The sequence below is a fragment of the Sander lucioperca genome, chromosome 7, assembly GCF_008315115.2.
Source record: "Sander lucioperca isolate FBNREF2018 chromosome 7, SLUC_FBN_1.2, whole genome shotgun sequence".
Classification (NCBI taxonomy): Eukaryota; Metazoa; Chordata; class Actinopteri; order Perciformes; family Percidae; genus Sander; species Sander lucioperca.
In genome coordinates this window covers 18,411,129-18,434,899 of record NC_050179.1, presented here as the reverse complement: position 1 = coordinate 18,434,899, position 23,771 = coordinate 18,411,129, and the positions used below count along the sequence as shown (strand labels likewise).

At 38.5% G+C, this 23,771-nt stretch overlaps 1 protein-coding gene across 4 annotated transcripts in view; it reads right to left on the bottom strand.

Annotated features, from left to right (window-relative positions):
* Positions 1–23,771, bottom strand: part of LOC116060313 (DNA polymerase III PolC-type-like) — a 44,322-nt gene that overhangs the window by 16,511 nt on the left and 4,040 nt on the right. For 2 of the 4 annotated variants that reach the window (XM_031313823.2, XM_031313824.2), the window contains exon 2: positions 5,297–5,327. Coding sequence is in view for 1 of the 4 variants with exons in the window: in XM_031313822.2 (XP_031169682.1) it covers positions 8,151–8,734; positions 11,125–11,176 (636 nt within the window). In the remaining 3 variants the exon portion in view is untranslated. Of the gene's footprint in view, positions 1–5,296; positions 5,328–6,465; positions 8,735–11,124; positions 11,177–13,373; positions 13,497–23,771 lie in introns of those variants that run through there. The other 2 variants (XR_004897883.1, XM_031313822.2) reach the window with 2 other exon arrangements.

The window sequence follows — 23,771 nt, the reverse complement described above, 5'->3', positions numbered from 1 at the left end:
CACAAACGGCAACAAAAACAATCTGTGCCAACCTGCACCACAAAGCATAACAAACAGTGTTCCAACCAATAACAGACAAGAAGGTTTTGGGGGTGGGGGGGTTAGTGCGCGGAAGCACGGAAGCGAGGGAGAGAGGGGACAGGATGAGGATGAGGGAGGGGCGAGCTAGCCTTTTTTTGTTTGAAAATACTTTGAACGTCAACAAGAAGTAACGTCACCCAACATCGCTTAGAGCATCTTTAACATGGGCAGCGAATGGAGGAAGATTTTGAACTGTTGTCATTTGGAAGCTCACCCAGCAAAATGTCTAAGTCCTATTGCTTAAATCAGCACATTGGCTGAAAGTAGACAAGCATACCTACGTTTCAATGTATATATGTTGTATGACAAGGAAATGTTGTGGGCGTGAGAGCAAGTCATAGAGAAGGGACTAAGATGATTTTTTTTTTTTTTTTTTTTTTGACTAAGATGATTTTTTTAAGGCTCTGTGCTCTAGCGATCACCCACCACGCAATACACACCCATTATAAACTTCCTGAAAGGAACACTAAACTTAAACTTAATTTTCACAAAAACTGTTAAAGATATCAAACTTCTGAGATAGAGCCTTTACCTGAAGTTTTTGTGAATGGTTTGATTGGTGTCTGTAGGTGAAAGTATGAAGAAGGAGATAGATTTTGAAGTAGAAGAGGATTTGACTTTAATTGGGAATTTTTTTTTTTTTTCAACAAGAAGCAATGCCAGATGAGATTACAGTGCAAACCACAATAAAAAAAAGTTATGATGACATAAAACTAACAACAAATATCGGCATTAGTTAAAGGTCCAATATGTAATATATTTACTGTAATACATCCAAAAATGACCCCAATATGTTTTCAGATATTAAGGAAACATGCTAAGTTGAAATACTATCTTTTCTGACATCATTGCTAACGCCAGTATTTTCTCCTTTTGAAATTTCCGTTCCGTGACGGAATTTCTGTTTGTGTTTTGGCCTGTGTGTTGTTATCAACTGCCCAGTTTGACAGCCAGGACGGGTTGCCAGATATACCTGTAAACATGTAAACCCAGCGCGCTACAGCTGTAACGTTAGTACAGCCATGAAAGCAGCACTCAAACGAACGAGATCAATGGAGATAAATTCTACATGACAGCAGTTGCGTGACCAGAGACGTAACAAACCCCGGTGAAATATTGGAGATGTATTTGAAAGATGGAGACAGCTTAGAGCCCAAAAGGACGACGAGTTGGCTAATATACTCCTGAACAGGTAAGCATTAGCTTCGGGCTAATTTATCACAGCTACAAGGGACGGGCATTTTATGTAATTTAAACATTTGTGTACTCACATTGAATTATATAGCTAGAGTACCCGAGTTGGTTACTCGCAAAAACAATTGAGACACAGCCAGTAAAGTGATCCCGACTGGTCCTGGCTAACGACGCCATGCTAACCCTGCTAACTGCTAACGTTATCGGAGGGCCAGGCAAGCAATCCATGGCTGTTTACAACATGTACAATGGTGAGTTATTTTAAGCCAAGAGAGGGAGGCTGTGAATCGGGAAGAGAGGATCGTGAGTTTGCTGTGTGTTTAGCAATTGTTGCCACAATTCTACGCTAATGAAGTGTGTTCAGTCGGGTGGAATAGGACGGCATGGTAGTGGTATTTTTAGTAGTTCCTATCCTGGCATGTGGAGAGGACGACAAGGTTGTCGGGTTTTTAGCGGTTCCTACTGTAATTCTAAGCCGAAAAAGTGTGCCTGTCAGTCGGGTACCGGGGTCCGCATGAGCATGGGCTTTTATGACTGTCAATATAGCCAGCATCTAACGTTAGCTACTCCGCTGTCTAACACTGTTGGATGCTGCGGTCTCAGCCTGGCAACCAACGTGAACTTCGAGTTGGGCAGGAGGGGGCGGGTGAGACGACTCTCTCCAGTATTTTGAATTTTTACTGCAGTAACTATTTTAAACACTAGCTGGCAGTATTACATATTGGACCTTTAATGGTAGTTGAATGCACACACTACAAAAGAAACTTAAGACAAGAGCACAGCAACACTAAAATACTACAATATCTTTCTGCAACCTGTAATGGCAAAAATTACATTTAAGCATGATTCTTTATATTATTCGTATAATTAGGGCCCGAGCGCCGACAGCGGCGAAGGCCCTATTGAAACTGAAGGAATTATTATTATTTTCTGCAAGTAAATTGGCTTTTTGAGGGGCTTAACATATTCAAAAACTCACCAAATTTGGTGGGCGCATCAAGCCTGGTGAACATTTACGTATTTTAAGGGTTTCGGGAATAACCGCGCAAAAATGGCTCGCTAGCGCACCCTAGAAAGTTACAAAAATTGAGCCCCTGCAGTGCGTTTAACGTAGACTCACAAAACTTGGTACACATATGTAACATGTCAAGATGTACAAAAAATCATTAGAGCCATACCCTAAACCCAACAGGAAGTCCGCCATTTTGATTTCAAAGATCGAAATTAGTGCAATTTTAGCCATTTCCACATTAACGAACTCCTCCTAGAGATTTCATCTGATCAACTTCAAATTCGGTCTGTGCCATCTTGTTAAAAGAAAAACTTTTCATCATAGGGCGTGGCGGGGCTGCCATTTTGTGCGTTTCGCCGCCGAAACAGGAAGTGGGTGTAACTCGAGTGTACATTGTCCGACTGGCTCGAAACTTTTCAGGATTCATAAGAGTCCAACCCTGAGGACAAATAAAGGCCGATATTTACGTAGAGTCATAGCGCCCCCTAGTGGCAACAGGAAGTAGGCCTAAAAGTCAAGGTGCTATACTTTAACAAACTCCTCCTAGAGATTTCATCCGATGGACTTCAAACTTGGTCTGTAATATCTCAACACCTTAAAGTGCCCATATTATGAAAAAATCACTTTTTCTGGGATTTGGGGTGTTATGTTGTGTCTCTGGTGCTTCCACACACATACAAACTTTGAAAAAAATCCACCCATGCTGTTTAGAGTGAGATACAGTTTCTGAATGTGTCCTGCCTTCAGTCTCTGGGTGAGCTGTTCAAAATCGGCACGACTTTCTACGTCACAAGCCGAAACGAGCAGGCTAACCGCAACCATTAGCTCGTAGCGTTAGCATGCCAAAGATAGTACAGAAGAAGAAGAAGAAAAGAGGTCTCACTCTGTAGCTAAAACAGAGACCAGGTGAAAAGAGGATCTGCAGCAGTGAGAGAGAGCGGTGCAGTACAACAAAAATATGGTGTTTTTTGAAAATTAAACCATGTAAACCTATTCTGGTACAACCTTAAAATACAATTATGAACCTGAAAATGAGCATAATATGGCTGCTTTAAAGATGAAAAGTTATTAAAAGAAAAACTTTTCGTCAGGTGTGGGCGTGGCGTGGCGGCCATTTTGAGTGTTTAGCGATGAACAAATAAATTGTTATAACTTGAGTGTACGTTGTCGTATCTGCCCGAAATTTCGGACGACACCTACAGGGCAAAATTGACTTTTGGTCATAGCGACCCCGCTGGCAACAGGAAATGCGCCTTATATGACAAACATCATCCTATTTACATGAAACTTATAATGTGTGGTCTACATGTGATACTGAGTTGCCCCCTATACTTTAACCACGCCCACTTACTCAGGCCACGCCCCCTTTCATAACATTTGAACCATTTAAGGTAGACCCCTGTGTGAGGTATCATTGAACTCAGCAGAGACTTCCTTATTCATTGGTGATGGGTTGGCCCGCCCCTCTGTGCTTAGCCACGCCCCTTTCATAAATGGTGACCCGTTTAAGGTAGAGTCTTATGTGAGGTATCAATGAACTCAGCAGAGACTTCCTTTTTAATTGGTGATGGTTTGATCCACCCCCTATAATTTAGCCACGCCCCTTTTCACAGCTAATGAACTGTATGACGTAGAGTCTTTTGTGAGGTATCGTTGAACTCGGCAGGGAGATCCCTTTTGTGACGATTTGCGGCGTCTGAGTGCCGCGTAAATGCACGGTCGCAAGGAGCCGCGTCCGCTAGTAACCCTGACGCGCGCAGAGGCGCGAGGGCCCGTCCATCGCTGCTTGCAGCTTTAATTTCTTTTTGTGTTTTTCTCACAATGCTGAAAGGGAGTTTATCTCATTCCCACATAGCCTATAGATTCTGATTTTCTCTGTACTAAAGTGAAATCAGAAAGTCTGGAGCTGAATGCATACAGCCTTTGATTGAACCGATAAAGGTACAAGGTCACAGTAAACTATCTCTCTGTACAGAAGCAGTTGTCCCTTGCCGTTTGAGATGTACGGGGTATGTGACCTCAGGGTGAAAGTGGGGCAAGGGGGGGAGAGACGAAGTGGCTCCTCTGTGTCTTTTGTGATTTAGATTATCCTCTGTGTCTAAGGTTGCCTGTAAGAAATGCAAAGTCATGTTTAGACCAGAACATGTGTGGTTATCACTCCCATTTCCTTGTTGTGTATATAAGCTCAGTGTACCTGTTCACTCATTTGAAGAGACTTTTTCACACTGAGCTGATGTGCCTTTTGTGAAATCGTGTTACTCATATATTTGCAAATATATTTAATAAAATACAAAAACCTAACTTGGTTTAGTCTTTTAGTCTTTATTTTGTTTCACTTTCCTATTTTCCAAAACCTACAGCTGCTGCATCGAAATACTTCCACCACAAACCGCACTGTCTTCCGAAGCTTTTACGAATTGAATTTCGGCAGAGTGGCTACCATTCCTGTTGGTGCTTCTCTGAAAGTCAATTTACCCCTTAATGTCCTAGCTGTGACGTCACAGCTAGGAAATTAAGGGGCTTTCCATAGCAAAGAAGCTTTATGAAACAGAAAACATAGGCTACAGAAAACTGTATGAATTGTGAACGGATTTCATCATGTTTAACAGGAATGGACACTGACTCTTATGAACAGGAAAAGCAAAATATAGCCAATGTGGAATTAACAGTTTATGAATTAAATTGTGCAATATACTAGCCTAAATTAATGACGAGATGTGCTGTCCCATTCACCCAAATGTTATTAAAAAAGGCTGTATCATTCCAATTTTTCATGTGTGTTGCCTGAGCAAGCACTGGCGCTGTGTAGCCTATCTTTTGAGCCAAACTACAATTAGGGCTACTCTACATATTTTTATTTTAAACTTTTTTATAGACTACTTTAAACCCCCGATGTCTTCTTTCCCTCATCCCCTGTACTTAAACGGGGATGTAACATAAAAGCAAGTTATTTTTAACTAGCTGACAAAGTGAGAATTGTAAACAAACTAAAAAAAGTTTTAACTCACCTTGATAGTTTGATGTTGTTTTCACTGAGTTTCACGGAGGCGCGCCGCGTTCGTCTGTATCTCTATTAGTTATTAAAGTGAAAGAGATGAGGAAGCAGCAGCAGCAGGAGGGGGCGGTGACAAAAAGTTTCTAGCAGTCTTCAGTCGCTCTGACAGTTATTTGTTTGCTTTCCTCACTAACCTTTCCAGGCGGAACAGCCAATCAGATGGATTGCCTTTTCAGCCGACGACCGACCGTGGCCGAAAAGGCCGACGCGTGGCAACGGTGCAGGACACCGCACAAAACAGAAGGTCGCTCGCCTCCTTTTGCTTTGGTGAAAGATGTATTGAACCCTTTTAGTACGTACTGCAGCTGCCTTTACAAAGTACTGTTGCATGCACTATGGATAGCCAACAATTGGATATACTTCATTTTAACATTGCACCTTAAACTTTGACCATCTTGCTCATATATCCATCGCAGGTTTTTGCCAATAAGCTTTCATCCGTCTGTGCTCTCTCTGCATTCTGGCTGCATACTGTATAATATGTAAAATATATTTTAACGACTTGTTACTGGAACAGTCAACCTGGTGTGACCTCATTCCCAGTTCTGACCTCTTCTGAGGTAAATGGAATGAAGCATATCTACCTTTACATGACCAAATGTATGTACATAGCCCTGTCCACATACTCTTGTGTATTTTAAATGGCTGTACACCTGCATAAATAAATGGCTGTACACCTACATAAATATGACTGGATGTTACTAGTCCACAAACTTTATAGTGTTGTGTGTTAATTATTTTGTTTTGTTTAGTTAACCGCTGCCTCCTTTTTTATTAGGGTAGTTTTCTGTTACAATTTGAAACACTGATTTGATAATACTTGTGATACTTTTATTTTCAGGTTAGGTCAAGTATTTTGTTCCTTCAGCAATTACACTGGATGGATGAATGGATAGATAGTACAAAAACATAGGATCTGTGGGCATACTGCAAAATGTCACGGCATGCAGTAGGACATCCTGGTATTTTTGGCATACTGCATTTGACATACTTTGAATTGGGACATATTAAATAGTATGGTAGTACAGCTATGGGTATAGGAAGGCACCCAAAGTTTTTAGAGAAATGAAAGTGATACCACATTAGATTGAAAGAAAATACCATCACAACACTAGAGTCACAATAGATAGCAACATCATATAATTGTCTGCAGTATGAGTTTCAAATTTACTATATTGAATGATGCATTTACACCCAGCTGTTTCTGCTGATGGCAATTGACACGATTGTCCATACCTGACACTGACAAACCAGTTGTTAGACATTTTGACTTGTCATAGTAGGAAAAGCACAGGTGACACTAGTAAAATGTTGATGGCCAACACCTTATAACTGAAGCATAAAGATAAATTAGCCATCATTAGTTTTATCATTTACATCTGTGCATCCATCTATCTATCTATCTATCTATCTATCTATCTATCTATCTATCTATCTATCTATCTATCGATCGCTGCATTCCGTTTACCTCAGAAGTCGAAAGTGGCAACAACGTAACACCTGAGTTCCAGTACAAGTCGGAAAAACAAGAGGGGACTCTAGCCAGACCAGCTCTTGTTAGCAATACCAGTTGATAACAACTAATTTAGTTGTATTTTGCACGTACAAACACCAATAGCAATATGTCTACAGATAGAAGATGGACATTACTTTGCGTACCGCTGACTAAATGAGACACAAATGAGACAGAATTGCTAATAAACAATACATTCATACAGCTTTTGATGCAGCCATGTTTGATTGGGATGTCCGGGTTGGTGAAGTCCTCTCGACTTTCCGAGTGGGCAATCCGACTTCAGGGGGTGTTGACATTTCCGACTGGGAACTTAGAAATTTCCACTTCCCAGTTCAACTGGAAAACTGGAAAACCCCACATCGATCCATCCCTTGGTGCGTTCCAGTTGAACTGAAAATTCCGAAATGTCAACTCGCACCCTGAAGACAAATTACCCACTTGCGAACCACAACATCTCAATCCAACATGATATTGGTACAGGTATTGTTAACAATGGCTAACCTGGCAAAGTCCCCCTACCCCATGAAATATATTTTAACAACTTGTTACTGGAACAGTCAACCTGGTGTGACCTCATTTCCAGTTCTGACCTCCAACTTCTGAGGTAAATGGAATGAAGCATATCTACCTTTACATGACCAAATGTATGTACATAGCCCTGTCCACATACTCTTGTGTATTTTAAATGGCTGTACACCTGCATAAATAAATGGCTGTACACCTACATAAATATGACTGGATGTTACTAGTCCACTGGAACCAAACAGCATTGCAATACACAAATGAGGCAGCTGCTGCTAATCAAGCCAAATAAAGTGTAACTTCAGTGCTCTGCCTGAACCAACAATATTCTGCATTAAAAAGGTACCCTGTGGCATGTGGCAATGGACACACATTCCTGTTGGTAGCAGCAAGGTAATGCATACCATTTGCCAGAAAAGTCAATTAAAAAAAGACTGCAAGCTAGTGAGTTGTGGATGTTAAAAATACTGGATTTAAAAATATATATCAAAAATCATCTTTGAAAATGTTGAGGAAGGAAATTCACATCTTTCTTTTAGGATACACCTGTGTTTGGGTGAGAAACAGTAAATGTAACCTAACAGGTCACCTTTATTGTAAACCATACATGTTATGCTGAAAAGGAACACAAATGTGTGAAGATACTCTACGTGTTGGAAATAGAAAAGACATCATTTCAAACAAGAAATTGAATCTACCCGTCATTTTCTTCTCAATGTTCAAAATATCAGTCTGTCCAACCAACCGGGATTACATGATGGGATTAATATTTAAATGGGATATTGGTTTTTTTTGTAGCTTTTTAAAAAAAAATCTTCAGTGAAGAAGGTAACTTCCTCAACATAAAAGCTGGAGGGACGCCAAAAGTTGAACAGCTTCTGCAGCATCATGGCATTCTTCAATGCATTATAGGCATCGAAGGATTCTCCCAGGAACTCGTAGACCAGAGACTTCAGAGAATGCTTCATGCCCGGATTTAGATGACAAGGATAGAGCTTCCTGCTTAGCATAAAGGTATCCACAAACCCAGACACCACCTGCTGGAACCTCTGCCAGAGGGAGAACTTTTGCAGCAATCTGCTGAGCACGGGTGCATCAAACTTCTTTGCATTGTGGGCAGCCAGCAGCACGGGGCCGGGGAATTTGCTAAGATAGTCGATGAAGAAGGTGAGAGCATAAATAATAGGTTTGGTCCTAACACGTCTTCTGCGCAGATACAGGCGGCCATTATTGACGGTGAAGCCCGTCCTGCGAATGGCTTCTGGATGGATGAGCCGGCTGGGACGGGTGTAGACGTTAAATATGTTGTCTTTACAGATGGCCGACAACTGGGTGATGTGACACCATGGAGTGTCTGAAAGAAGAAAAGGGATGGATTAAAGGAGGAACCGAGAAAAAGGAAATTTAAATTATATTCAGGCTTACTTTTACTATCTACACAAGATAGGGTATATTGGTATGAAAGGGTTATGTTATCAGAATCAAAAAAAGGTTTTATTGCCACAATAAGTACACTTATGTGGAATTTGCCTAGGTGAAAGGTGCATACATAAACATATCTATATATTGGTAACCAAAATCGGTTAAGAAGTCATCCAGAAATTATGATTTCAATTGTTGATAGATCTCCTGCCTCTATAGACATACATGCATGAGGGAGGCGCAGCTCTACCGTACTAATATTGCAGCTGTGTCAACGTATCACTCCAATAAACAGCAGCAGCCAATGCAGTATCTACGTGTATATATCTATGGATGTTGCCTAGCAATGCAAGCTGCAGAAATTCTTAAGAAAATAAAAATGTTATTTCTTGATATTTAAAACAGAAGTAAGGTTAAAAAATAAGTCATTGCTGTGGAAAAACCTTTTTCTGAGCAAGAAATCTTCAAGTCCTCCACATCAAATACAACTTTTCAACAATCAATATACACTTCTTCAATAGTCAAAGGAACTCTGTGTTTGGTGTTTTTCTATTTCCTTTAAAATCTCACATTGTAATGGAAATTTTATAATCATGCTTATTTGTAACAAGAAAACATATGAACGCTGATGTATTGAAAAGGTTGTCAAGGGCAAAGGGGAAACTCTTTTTTCTTTGTGATAATGAGAGTTTCCTGCTCTTAAGGCTTCATACATTTTACCCTTTAGGTGTTCCTGTTTCCTAGGTATCAGAGACCGTTGACCGTTTGGTTTCCTCTTCAAGTGTTCTTTGTTGTCTGTGTATAAAGGAGACTGACTTTCTGCATGTACTTTGAGGGCTCTTTCACTGCACCCTAAACAGTGTGGTGAAACCAGCTGTCCGCTCGTGAGCAATTATATTGATGACTCTTTCACACCGCACTCTCTGCTTGAAACTAATAAAACAAACAGTCTGGTTCTTCTCATCTTTATTATTGAAGACATCTTTATCCACTCTGCTGTCCACAAACTTCTATCACAGCATGCAAAGAGCTTCTTCATACACCATTGGCAGTGGTGGAAGAAGTATTCAGGTCCTTTACTTAAGTAAAAGTACTAATACCACACTGTAAAAATACTCTGTTACAAGTAAAAGTCCTGCATTGAAGATGTTACTTCAGTAAAAGTATGTATCATCAGGAAAATGTACCTAAAGTGCAGCGGCCCGGGTTTGAGTCCGACCTGCGGCCCTTTACTGCGTGTCATACCCCCATCTCTCTCTCCCACCTTTCCTGTCTATCCACTGTCACTATCAAATATATAATCTTAAAAAAAAAAAAATGTAAGTGTAATTCGGAACTAATTAGTAACTAAAGCTGTCAGATTGGAGTTAAAAGTACAATATTTATCTCTGAAATGTAGTGGAATAGAAGTAGAAAGTAGCATGAAAAGAAAAGACTAAAGTACAAATACCTGAAATTTATACCTGAGTACAGTACTTGAGTAAGTGCTACCTGTACCACTGTCACCACTGACCATTGGTAACAATTATCTGGTTGGTACTGCCTAACTCGGGTCTGCAATGTTTTAGTCTGATCTTTTGCCCCCCTTATCTAGTGGTCATACTGAAAAATGTGAGGCCTTTACTGCAGTTATTGATTTAAAAAATATCTATACTATATGAGTACTAAAATAATACCACATCATGTAAGTAAATGAAGGACAGATTTTTTTCCAATTTGATTACATATGGCGTGGAATGTACAACTTGTTGCGTATTAGCCCTTTACATAGATTACAATGTTAATAAATTGTTAACAGCAATGTCTTTATGTTAACATCTTTGGTGTTCACTCTCTCACACTGGGTAAATTGAAACAGTGGTACCCCGGGCACCTACTCTGATAAGAAACCATTCTGCCTGCCTTCCTTCCTGACTCTCAAGGCTATAGGAGTTAGATTACACTCCATCACACAGACAAGACACAGAAAAACACGCGCACACACACACACACACACACACACACACACACAGCATAGATAAGGCAAACTGTACTTGAGAATGTGTTGAACGTGTACTGGGATATGTGCAACTTGGCTTAGGTAAGCAATGTTTGTGTTTAGAGTCCAATAATATATTTGCATGCGTTGAAAGCTACAGAAAAGCCTTATTTGGTTATTTTTAATCTCGTACCGTATGTTCAGTTTATGTAGAAATATTAGCTGATAACATGGACTGTTATCAAATAAGGTAAATCAAAGGTAGCCTTTTATTCAGTCTAATTGAAGACATTGTGAAAGATAAGTATTAATGAGGAGACAAACAGACATAAAGTTAGTGTTACCTAATCCAGTGGTCTGCAGGTCAAAGAAAACAATGGTTGCACCATAAGCCATCTGCAAGAATTTAAAGAAATAGACATTTGAACATGAATTAAAACACCCAACAGTCATGTATGTTATGTCTGACAAAGCATTCAAAATAATTATCAAAATAGTTAGCTTTGACAATTTAATAGCTATTTAAAAGTAAATGTTACAGGTGAAGGCAGGGTGCGCCCTTCCTGTCTGTTGTCCCCTTTGTTTTTCTTGTTGGTCAGGGATTGGCTGGCAAACCAGTGTCGAATGTATGGTCCCTTGGGCAAGTTTTTGCAGCTTCTGCATATATACTAGAGTTGGTGTACTGGATTGTACAAACCTTATAGTGTTGTGTGTTAATTATTTTGTTTTGTTTAGTTAACCGCTGCCTCCTTTTTTATTAGGGTAGTTTTCTGTTACAATTTGAAACACTGATTTGATAGGCTAATACTTGTGATACTTTTATTTTCAGGTTAGGTCAAGTATTTTGTTCCTTCAGCAATTACACTGGATGGATGAATGGATAGATAGTACAAAAACATAGGATCTGTGGGCGCCCGGATGGCTCAGTTGGTAGAGCGGGCGCCCATGTGTAGGGGTTTGCTCCTCGGCGCCGTAGGCCGGGGTTCGACTCCGATCTGCGGCCCTTTGCTGCATGTCATTCCCCCCTCTCTCTCCCCTTTCATTTCTTCGGCTGTCCTGTCAATAAAGGCCTAAAAATGCCCCAAAAAATAATCTTAAAAAAAAATGCATAGGATCTGATGGTATTTTGGAAAGGGAGGAATGGTAATCTGTATGCAATATATATATATATATATATTGCATATATATAAAGGGAGGAATGGTAATCTGTATGCAATATATATATATATATATATATATATATATATATATATATATATATATATATATTGCATACAGATTACCATTCCTCCCTTTCCAAAATACCATCAGATCCTATGCATTTTTTTTAAGATTATTTTTATATATATATATATATATATAGGCCTATACATACATTTATTAGTGGATCATGTAGCCCACTGCACATCGTAGTATGAGTGTACGTGCCAGACGTATATGCTAGAGTGCGGGTACTTGAAAGAATTAAAGTGCTGTGTGTGCGCACATACGTGCGTGTGTGTCTGTGTGTCTGTGGGAGTGTACTGTATATGTCAGAGCGAGGGTTTTGGGAAATGCTCTATTCAGCCAGAATAACTGATGTGTCAACTGTGTGGTTGCTTAAGGCTTGTAAAGCAACGTCTATCGTGCCATCTCAGCAGGTTTTTATGCCGTAGTTACGCTCCGCCATCATTCAGCAAATGAGCAGCAATATGTCAGACGAGATTACAGTGCAAACGAACGCCATAAAAATCGTTATTAAGATGTTAAACTAACAACAAATCATACATCTTGTCATTAATTTAGGCTAAAATGTAAGCATATTTTTTGCAGAATCTTATTCTGTTGTAGCCTACATTTTCCTTCCTATTCATCGATCCTTATAAATTAAGACTCAGTGTTTATTTCTGTTAAACATTATTACTAAAGGTTTAAAAATCCGTCCACAATTCATACATTTTAAAGTTTCATTTCTATGGAAAGCCCCTGCTCGCGGAAGAAGACCGAAATTTAGTTTGAAACTTTTGTAAGAGAGTGCTGGTGCGGAAAGATATTTTATATTGTAGGCCTAGTGTTGCTGTGCTCCCGACTATCTTTTGTTTCTTTTGCAGCTTGTGTCATCTCTCCTTAGAATATGATAACATCTTTTCTGACGTTAAAATGACGTGGCGTCCAGATGCAGCGGGCCAGCTGCTCTTCAAATTTGGCAGCTATTTTGTTCTTTCTTTCTCAAATGTAGGCTATAGAGTAGCTAATATCTTCAGTATAACATAAATGTAGGTATATCATGTGTTAGGTTTTTCTTTTTTTTTCAGGCGGACATTAAAAAACAGCCAGAAGTCTCCCTGTATCATTCAAATTGGCACTGACAGATCTCCACAGCGCTGTCTACCTATCCGTTGAGCCAAATTACAATCACCTACATCCTTTACTTTGTTATGCTACTTCAAAATTTAAACCTCCGTTGTCTTCTTCTTCCTAGGTTATTTTGTTATTCCCCCCTCATCTCCTGAATAGCTACTTAAACGGGGATGTAACATAAAAGTAAAGTTTAGGCTATTTTGTAGCTGAAAAAGTGAGAATTGATAAACAAATAAAAAAGGTCTTAACTCACCTTTGGCTGTTGATGTTGTTTCAACTGAGTTGTGTGAAGGATTTAATGTGAAGTCAGCTGTAACAATCTCGGTTGTCTTCGTGTAGCCTACTGACTCAAACGTAGCAAAACGTTTATTTAAACGTGTAAAGTGAAAGAGATGAGGAGGTAGCAGCAGCAGGAGGGGGCGGTGACAACAAGTTTCTAGCAGTCTTCAGTCCTGTGAAGACTTGGTGTAGGCTGAGTCAGTGTAGATGAGGCCTACCAAGAAAACCCTTCATTCAGCGGAGCAGACCTGTGGGCCCTAAATACATTTAAAACATTGATTTTGTTGCGTATTTCTTGAATTTCTGAGGAAGGATAGACGCTTGGGTCCAGTGAAGTTATTTATATATTTTTTAAGATTATTTTTGGGGCTTTTCCGCCTTTATTTGATAGGACAGTTAGGTGAGAAAGAGGGAAGACATGCAGGAAATCCTTAACAGGTCGGATTCGAAGCCTGGACCTCTAGGCATAAACCTCTCAGTATATGTGCGCCTGCTATACCCACTGATCCAACCCGGCCACAGGGTCCAATGAAGTTTTAACAAAAGATTTAATAAAATAAAATGACATGACAAAAACAAGTTTAACGCTGCAGCGGACTGAAAAGACGCTTCTCCCTTGGTCACATTTAACAGTCCCAAACATCTCCCAGCTCCACAAATATATTCCCTTGAAGTCGTGGGCAGTTCCTCAAATCTCTGAAAACTCTCGCTATTGGTCAGACGTCTCCCAAATGAAGGTGTTATTTCCCAATTCATGTGTTTTGAGGTTGACACCATGTGAGTGTCAATTCTATTCAAGTTTACAGGAATAAACATTTCTATTGTTCTAGTCTAGTCTGCACGACAGCAGGGGTCAGCAGTGAGACAAAAGGTTTCTTTCAATATGCTACATGGCTTACATTGACCTAATCTATCTGAGAGAGAGAGAGAGAGAGAGAGAGAGAGAGAGAGAGAGAGAGAGAGAGTATGAAACAGAAGGATGTGGATATTAACAGTATTTGATTCAATCATATTTGCCTAACCCGGCTGCAGCATACATGGAATACATAAAAACATTAAAAAAAAACAACATGGTTATCAAAACATCAGCATTGTTTCAACTTTTTTAAACTCAACAATTGTCAAACACATAGTAAAGAAATACAATAGCTTTCATAATTGATCAGTCAGATATTTAGTCAGGGCTTTAGTCTGGCATTGCCAGACCTTTCTCCAGGGCTTTACATCTGTAGGCCTATACCGATGTTATTTTAAGAATCCTCACATCCCACTTACCAGAAGTCTTTATGTTGCTAATATTTCAATAACAGTCCAATGTTACTATACAATAATAGACAATGCATACTTTATGATCATACCTGCCAACACGTTGATCTGTAAGTCTCTCTGACTACTAAATGCCACCATCAGTCACATAAAATGTTAACAGAATAAACCTACAAATTAGACAAAAAAAAGAAAAAAAATCTATAAAACGTAATTTTGTTGATTTAACATCTAAACCAATCAGCTCTTAGATCAGGTGTGAGAGCCATGCAGGGTTGGGGAAAAGTCCCCGCATGGTTTGATCTAAGACAGTACAATCTTTAAGCTACGACTACGACTACGACTATGACAAACTCTTTCTTCAACACCCCTGGAATGATGGCCAATAACACATCTGAGATTTACAACATCCTGCAAACAGCAACGATCAAGATAATACCCCTTTTCTCCTAAAATGAGCGTAAAATGAACCAAGCAGGAGAGACCATCACTCCCCAGTGTAAACTGTTAGTACCACTTTGATAATGCCCCCTACCATTGGCTATTATAATAAGAGCCAGTCACCCACAAAAGATAAGTAGTTAGATTAGATTTACAGCGCTGTGGAGATCTGGCAATGCAAGACTAGACTAGATTAGTTAGACTTGTATTCCATTGCCTTTAAACTAGGAAGCGTACTGCTAACACATCCACCATCTTTGATAACACTAATGGCATGTGTAGTAGGCTACCATTATACATGTTTCACTCTCAAAACAGAGCTACAATCATGCATGCACTATAGATATAGACTGGGTAAACCCAGCCTGATCTGCCGGCGATTTGATTTCGCCCTGCAGCTCAGGCTGGAAACCTGTACGTTTATCTATCCTGCTTCCGTTACAAATTTGCGGGAACCAATCACAAACTGGCTTATCCACCTGGCGCGCTATTGGCAGGTTTAACATGATGACGATAGAGAAGCATCCAAGCAGCTTTTTGTTTACGTTCAACAAGCCGGTGCAGCAACCCGTTGATGCCGCTGTCGCTGCCGGATCGTTGGTCTGATTGGTTGAAGGACTATCCAATTGCGTACAGAGTCATTTGAACTATGCCTGTTGATCACGCCTCTTGTGCAGTAGAAAATACAGAGCAGACTCCCCAGACTAATGTGTAATCTTATAAGATTGAACATTAGTCTGGTGATAGCCAGACTACAATAGATAGATAGCACAATAGAAATTATGCAATTGTTAAATTGTATTAGCATTCAGGAGTTAAACCTGCCTGTCCATAAACAATGCATGTAAATATAATGTATATATATATAATATATAATGCATGTAACATAACAGGGCACCTTTAACGTCAACTGTACATCTCATGCTGAAATGTTTGAAGATATAATAATGTTTTGAAAATGACATCCTTTTCAAGTAAAATACACATTTATCTTTGGATTTTTGTCAGGCAAAATATTACTCAACTCATTTGTGTTTGGCTGCAGTTTTGCTTTTTTAATAAGCAGATGAATTTCCCCCATAAAGTCGTTTTAATTACAACCATAAACATGTTTGCATCATTAAAAAAAGAGAAATAACAACGGATACCAGCTACCCGACAGGGACACCCATTCTTATGTGCACACTTGCCACACGAGCAGGGATCTGGCAAACCTTCAGGTTTTGAGATTACAATCTCAGGGACTAATAAACTGCCCTTTCTTACAAAACCATAAGCATCTGCATTTAAGATCGAGGTGGCGTCTGTAAATGGTGCTTGCACCCAAAGCTGCTGTTGATAATAGGCTCTTTGTATATGTTTTCTTGCATTAGTTGAGGTGCAAGCGATCCTCTCAAAGTCCATCTAAAGTGCATTACTATCAAACGCAGCAATGCGCAGGTCGTCAAATGTCTCCATGTCTGTTGATGGTTTGAGACATTTGACCAAGAATATTTCCGCCATTTGTATTGTTGTATTGTATTGTTAGCTGTGGACAGTTGAAATTGAGAATCAGAGAAGAGTTGTCTGGTTTGCGGACAGTGTTCAGGGCTGCAAGTTTGGTTGATATTTTGCTGGTTGTATCGCACCCAGTCAGCGCATGTAGTGCTGGGAGACACTGTGTGAGCTCGTCTCCCAGTGCTATGCAGATATCATGAAGTGATAATATTGATCTTTTCACTCCTGAGTTGCGGATGAGCCAGAGCTCTTGGAGGCCAAGATTTCTCCAATTGACTGTTATGTGGTATAATAGGCACACAAAGACATCTGAGTTACCTGATGACAGTGTCAGTGATGTAGATCCTGTACGGTGACTTAATAATAATGGCATGTCACTTTTCTATTTTGTAACCTCCATAATCCACAGATAAATTGAAATTAATTAATTAAAGCTTATTTTACCATGTTTCCTGCTGTAGCCCAGTCCAATGAAGTATTATCTATGTGACACTGGATGGATAAGTTGTTCTCTCACTCTCTCCAGATCTTTTGGAATTTTGTAATAAGGTTTCAAATATGAGTAATTGGTATGTACCAACTTATCTGTTCTTTGTGAGGAATAACTTCATGACATGAAGACAATGTAACTTCATCAACTTGTCTGAGACTATGTGATCACAAGTTGTGATGTACTCAGCATTACCTGAAGTAGAGGAATACAATTACCAAAAATATAAATAAAAATACCATAAATATACAAATCATAACTCTAAGAATTAATTAATTATTTAAATGTAAGATCAACAGATAAGTCTTGAGACCCCTCTTGAAGGATCCAAAACTATCACATGAACACTAGGCAACTCATATCATAGAATGCATGCATATTTTAAGAGGACTGTCTGCAAGGAATGTGTCTGACCAATCACGGTGGGTGTGGGCTGCCTGGGCCAAAAATGCCAGGGCCAATTTTTTTGTCCAAGTCCAGCCCTGCTTTAAACAAAACAAAATAATTAACACACAACACTATAAAGTTTGCACAGTCTGGTACACCAACTCTAGTATATATGCAGAAGCTGCAAAAACTTGCCCAAGGGACCATCCATTCGACACTGGTTTGCCAGCCAATCCCTGACCGACAAGAAAAACAAAGGGGACAACAGACAGGAAGGGCGCACCCTGTCTTCACCATACAGTACATCCATGACATTCACCTGTAACATTTCCTTTTATATAGCTATTCAATTTTGAAAGCTTACTGTTTTTTTGAATTAATTGTCAGACCTATCAGACATAACTGAGGGGTGTACTAGTTCATGTTCAAATCAATTTCTTTAAATTCTTGCAGATGGCTGATTACAAAACCATCGTTTTCTTTGACCTGGAGACCACTGGATTAGGTAACACTAACTTTATGTCGGTTTGTCTTATTAATACTTTGAAGTCACGCTACTTACTGTACCGAATTCTATGTCAAAATAATAATTTAATGTTCTACCATTGTGTAGAAAGCGTGACTAAAAACACTGTCCTTTATTTGTATCTTCAATTAGATACTTTACGATGTCTGCCAAACCACAAACTAACTAGAGATGTTCTTCCGTCCTCTGCTACATGGCAGAGTTATATGGAAGTTGCAACATGCAGATTGAATAAAATAAAAAAAATCACAAACCTGGTAAAATGTTATTTAAGGTATAAAGGTATGACAAATAGATACTGCCCAAGCCTAGTTGCAGCCCTGGTTGTTAAGTATGTTGGTCAAAATTACCTTTACTGTCAAAGCTCTTGAACCTTTGAAGCAACAGTGTGGCTGAAACCAGAAGCTGACAGGACAGATTTTATTGTGGCTTCCTGGGTCTGTGGTTTTGATTTTGTTTGTTAAAGGACTCAGTGGCGTCACGCTTCACGCATTACCATCATCACCATCATGACAGAAAACTCTTTTAATGTTTCATTAGTATGTGCATGCAATGGCTGCGCAGGAGAGAGCACCACCCAGGGGCGCAACTACCCAGTGTCAGAGGGGTATGCAGCAACAATTTTGGCGATGCAATGACATTTTTTTCATTAGTTTTTCCATATTAATAATATTAAGAAATTAATCTGTTGGTATGAAGTGGCTCCCCCTACATTTCCACCTAATGTTAGACCTACCTGTTGCCTTTCCCCTGTCTTTCCTGATCCACCATCCTCACACCTGAATGAAATGAACTCACTGTTAAATATAGCAGCCTAAATCCAATTCTTAAATCAGCCTAGTGATGGCATCTGATAAGACAACTATTATACAGTAAGGTTGTGCTGCTGTTGAAATTACATTCACATTTTGTATTTTAAATATATATATATATATATATATATATATATATATATATTTTTTTTTTTTTTTTTCATATTTATTTATTTTTCTTCTTGTCATTTACTGTGCATGCTAACTTATATTTACCAGTTGTTATTTGACCTTAATAAAATTGAGATATGTCATGCATGTGATTGGTACCATAAGGTTTAACCAAAATCTAAATGTAGCTATCAGCAACATTGGTTTGCATTAAGTTAGCAAACACTAGCCAGTCTGTTAACATGGATATTTGCAAGCCTCCAAGTTTGGTAGCAAATCTATGCATGATTCCATTCCATCCAAACCAGAGTTATTGCATTAGTTATGTTTTCCAGATTCTTGTCATTTATTGTACATGCTACCTTATATTTACCAGTTTTCAGCTCAGCAACCTCGGTTTTGCATACTACTGAGGACTACTTACAGTTTTCAAAGTAAGGTGTAAAAACTAGTAATGGATTATATTCACCAGAAGTAAAATATATGTAACCTGTGTCTGTCTTTTATACAAAACAAATGAGTAAATTGTGAAAGGAATGTATAGTTTGAGTTTACAAGAATACAACATTAACAATGAATAATTCCAGACAATGATTTATTTCAGGGGACACCTCTACACCCATATTTTAAATCAAGCAATTAAACGGTATCTATTTGGAGATTTTAGGAAGTAAAAGTCCCACATTTCTAAGGTAAAATGACGTCATATCTGAAACTTAAGGTGCTATAAAAGGACTTTGCTCCATAGTTCCAGGCAATGACTGACATAGTTGAGTACAGGGCATCACTTAATACACTCATACTGAAAATCAAACATTTTTAATTTTGGAGAATTTTGGAAGCAAAGTCCCATACAGCTGCTGTAAAATGACTAAAAATATGAAACTGGAGGTGCCATAAAAAGACTTTGGTCCATAGTTCCAGGCAATGACTGACATATTTGAGTACAGGGCATCACTTAATACACTCATACTGAAAATATATCAACCCACCCAACCATCCGCCCACCTCTCCGACCCCCGTCCCCATTTACCCGCACATTGCTGGTCCTCATTCACCACAGATCTCTCACACACACACGCATACACAACTAAGTAAAATAAAAATAATAAAGGGGATTCTAAAAACATGCTCTAGAGGGCATTATAAAATTGGCTCCATTGGCTATCAAATTGTTTATTTTTATTTTTGTCCTTTACTGTATAATTTTGGAGATTTTTGGAGGAACTGGAGGTGCCAAAAAAAGACTTTGGTCCATAGTTCCAGGCAATGACTGGCATATTTGAGTACAGGGCATTACTTAATACACTCATACTGACAACCAAACAATTTTACTGTATAATTTTGGAGATTTTTGGAAACAAAGTCCCATACAGCTGCTGTAAAATGACTAAAAATATGAAACTGGAGGTGCCATAAAAAGACTTTGGTCCATAGTTCCAGGCAATGACTGGCATATTTGAGTACAGGGCATCACTTAATACACTCATACTGAAAATCAAACAATTTTACTGTATAATCTTGGAGATTTTTGGAAGCAAAGTCCCATACAGCTGCTGTAAAATGACTAGAAATATGAAACTGGAGGTGCCATAAAAAGACTTTGGTCCATAGTTCCAGGCAATGACTGACATATTTGAGTACAGGGCATCACTTAATACACTCATACTGAAAATATATCAACCCACCCAACCATCCGCCCACCTCTCCGACCCCCGTCCCCATTTACCCGCACATTGCTGGTCCTCATTCACCACAGATCTCTCACACACACACGCACACACACACACACACACACACACACAACTAAGTAAAATAAAATAATAAAGGGGGTTCTAAAAACATGCTTTGTTTATTTTTATTTTTGTCCTCTGACATTGATCTTTCAATACACAGATAATACTTCATTAGGGCCTTCCAATTCTCTACTGAAGGTGCTTCCTTATTTTTCCAATTTTGCAATATCAATTTTTTAAAGATAAGAGGAGAAAAAAGTATCTGCCAACAAGTTGGATATCTTATTCCCTCTATATCTTGAAAAATACACATTTTTGGAGAGAATATGATTTTTCTGTTAGTATACTTAGATAACCAAATCTCTATACTCTCCCAAGTCTTCTTAATTCCTTTGCAGTACCAAAAGGCATGCATAAGAGAGTCACCATGTAGATTACATTTTAAACATATATTTGATGATGTGTTATCAAACTTGTTTATTTTATCTCCTAGTATATATATTCTTGTCATTATCTTAAACTGTATTAGACGCAGATTTTCATTAGTAGTTAAATTGTATGTTAGTGACAAGCTTTCTTTCCATTTTTCTTAAACGTCAATCCCTAGGTCTTCCATCCATTTATTGTATACACTTTGTAATAATTCATCACTGCTTTCCATGCTTATCAGTAAATTGTACATAGAGCCGATCAGCCTCCTGTTTTGGTTGCTTTGGCTTAAAATGTTAGACATTTCAGGGCTGATGTTCTTTTCCAAGTCAAAATTGCAGGTAATCCAGTTTTTCAGTTGCATATACCTAAATAATTCTCCATCTTTTAGGTTATATTTGCTTTTTAATTCACTAAATGGTGCAACAGTGTCGTGGTTTGTGACATCTGACAACTGCTTGATTCCACCTTTTATCCATGTTTCCCAGTAAAGCTGCGTGCTCTGTATATTTATTGATGGATTGCTCCAAATAGGTATATGCCTGGGAAGCCCTATTTCTTGATGAATATTTTTTTTAAATTTTATTCCAGGCCTTTAATGTACTATTAATAACAAAATGTGTTGATTTAATGTTGCCCTTAGAAAAAAGTGCTAACAGTAAACTGTTGCACTGTAATTGATTGTTTTCTATGTCTATCCATGGATCTTCGTTTGTTTTATTTATTATGCGATCAATATAAAATGACTGAGCTGCTACGTGATAAAACTCTAAGTTAGGGAGATTTAGACCCCCTTCTGCTCTTGAGTGATACAAAAGTTTCCTTTTCAATCTAGATGCTTTATTTGACCAAATGAACGAAGAAATTATTTTTACCTGAGTTTACCTCTTTAAAAAAGGTTTTAGGAGGCCTTATAGGAATAGTTTGAAATTTAAATAAGAATGCAAAGAAACATAAAATAGATTTAACATTAATGGCAGTTGATGCGGAAAAGGCTTTTGATAGACTAGAACGATCCTACTTGTTTAAAGTTTTGGAGGTATACAATTTTCCATTACATTTTATGAATATGATTAGAACCCTGTACAAGTCTCCTAAAGCATATGTATACAAACGGAATTCTATCAAAACCGTTCTCATTAACTAGAGGAACTGCCCAATGATGCCTTCTTTCACCAACATTATTTGCATTAGCAATTGAACCCTTGGCTCAAAAAATTAGAGAGACAAAAGAGATAGGAGATATCGAGATTGGTTAAAAAAAACAGTTTAAATTGAGCCTATTCGCTGATGATTTATTACTTAAGTAATGCAGTCACCTCAGTTCCACATGTTATGAAAATAATTACAACCTTTTCAGGGATCTCAGGTTATAAAATGAACATAGCAAAAAGGGAGCTGTTGGCAATAGACTCTTGTAAAAAGGACTTGGAGAATCTCACACAATTTCGGATACAGAAAAAAGATATAAACTACCTTGGAATCTATATTAGCCATGAAAAGACCCAGTTGTATAAAGATAACTTTCTTCCACTTGTGAAAGACCTTAAGAAGGATGGCAGTGGCAAGACTTGAAGATTAATTTAATAGGAAGAGTAAACCTCTTTAAGATGATGTGGCTACCGAAATTCTTATTTAGAAGGTTAAATAATTTCATCTGAGACACAAATATGTTCCAACAGAGTGTTGTTGTACCTTTCCTCTAACTTTAAATAAAACCAGAACTCACAGACAGCAGTCTTTATTCAATTATTTCAATTAACAGCTTTCATATTTGCAAATGTGGATAACCAAGCCTATAATGCTAGAAAGAGATGCAGATTGCAGTTCAGATAAAGATATTTTATACAAATTTTCAGAGAATCACAACTAATGACATGTCATTTAATCAAATATATCATTCCTTATTATTTAATAATACCATAATTATGGAGCAGTGTTATGATTTTCTCAAAGTTCTGTAGCAAATCATTTTAAGCAGTACAAATGTTTGTAGTTAGTTCCAGATGTCCTTAACTCAAATATGTCAGTCATTGCCTGGAACTATGGACCAGGGGGTGGGAGAGGTGGGCGGATGGTAGGGTGGGTTGATATATTTTCAGTATGAGTGTATTAAGTGATGCCCTGTACTCAAATATGTCAGTCATTGCCTGGAACTATGGACCAAAGTCTTTTTATGGCACCTCCAGTTTCATATTTTTAGTCATTTTACAGCAGCTGTATGGGACTTTGTTTCCAAAAATCTCCAAAATTATACAGTAAAATTGTTTGATTTTCAGTATGAGTGCATTAAGTGATGCCCTGTACTCAAATATGCCAGTCATTGCTTGGAACTATGGACCAAAGTCTTTTTTTGGCACCTCCAGTTTCATATTTTTAGTCATTTTACAGCAGCTGTATGGGACTTTTACTTCCTAAAATCTCCAAATTGATACCGTTTAATTGCTTGATTTTATGAATACAATCCATTACTAGTTTTCATATGTAGGCCTACGTTGTATTAACACCTTATTTTGAAAACCGGAAGTAGTCCCATGTGTATCATCTCGCTAACTTCTCTACTCGATCTGGGGCCGTTTGAATGCATTTACCACGCGTGCCGGTATAAGAGCGCACTACAAGTTTAGTCTCGGCTGATTTGACCACGGAGATCCGAGTGTCGGCTAGCTTGACCGCA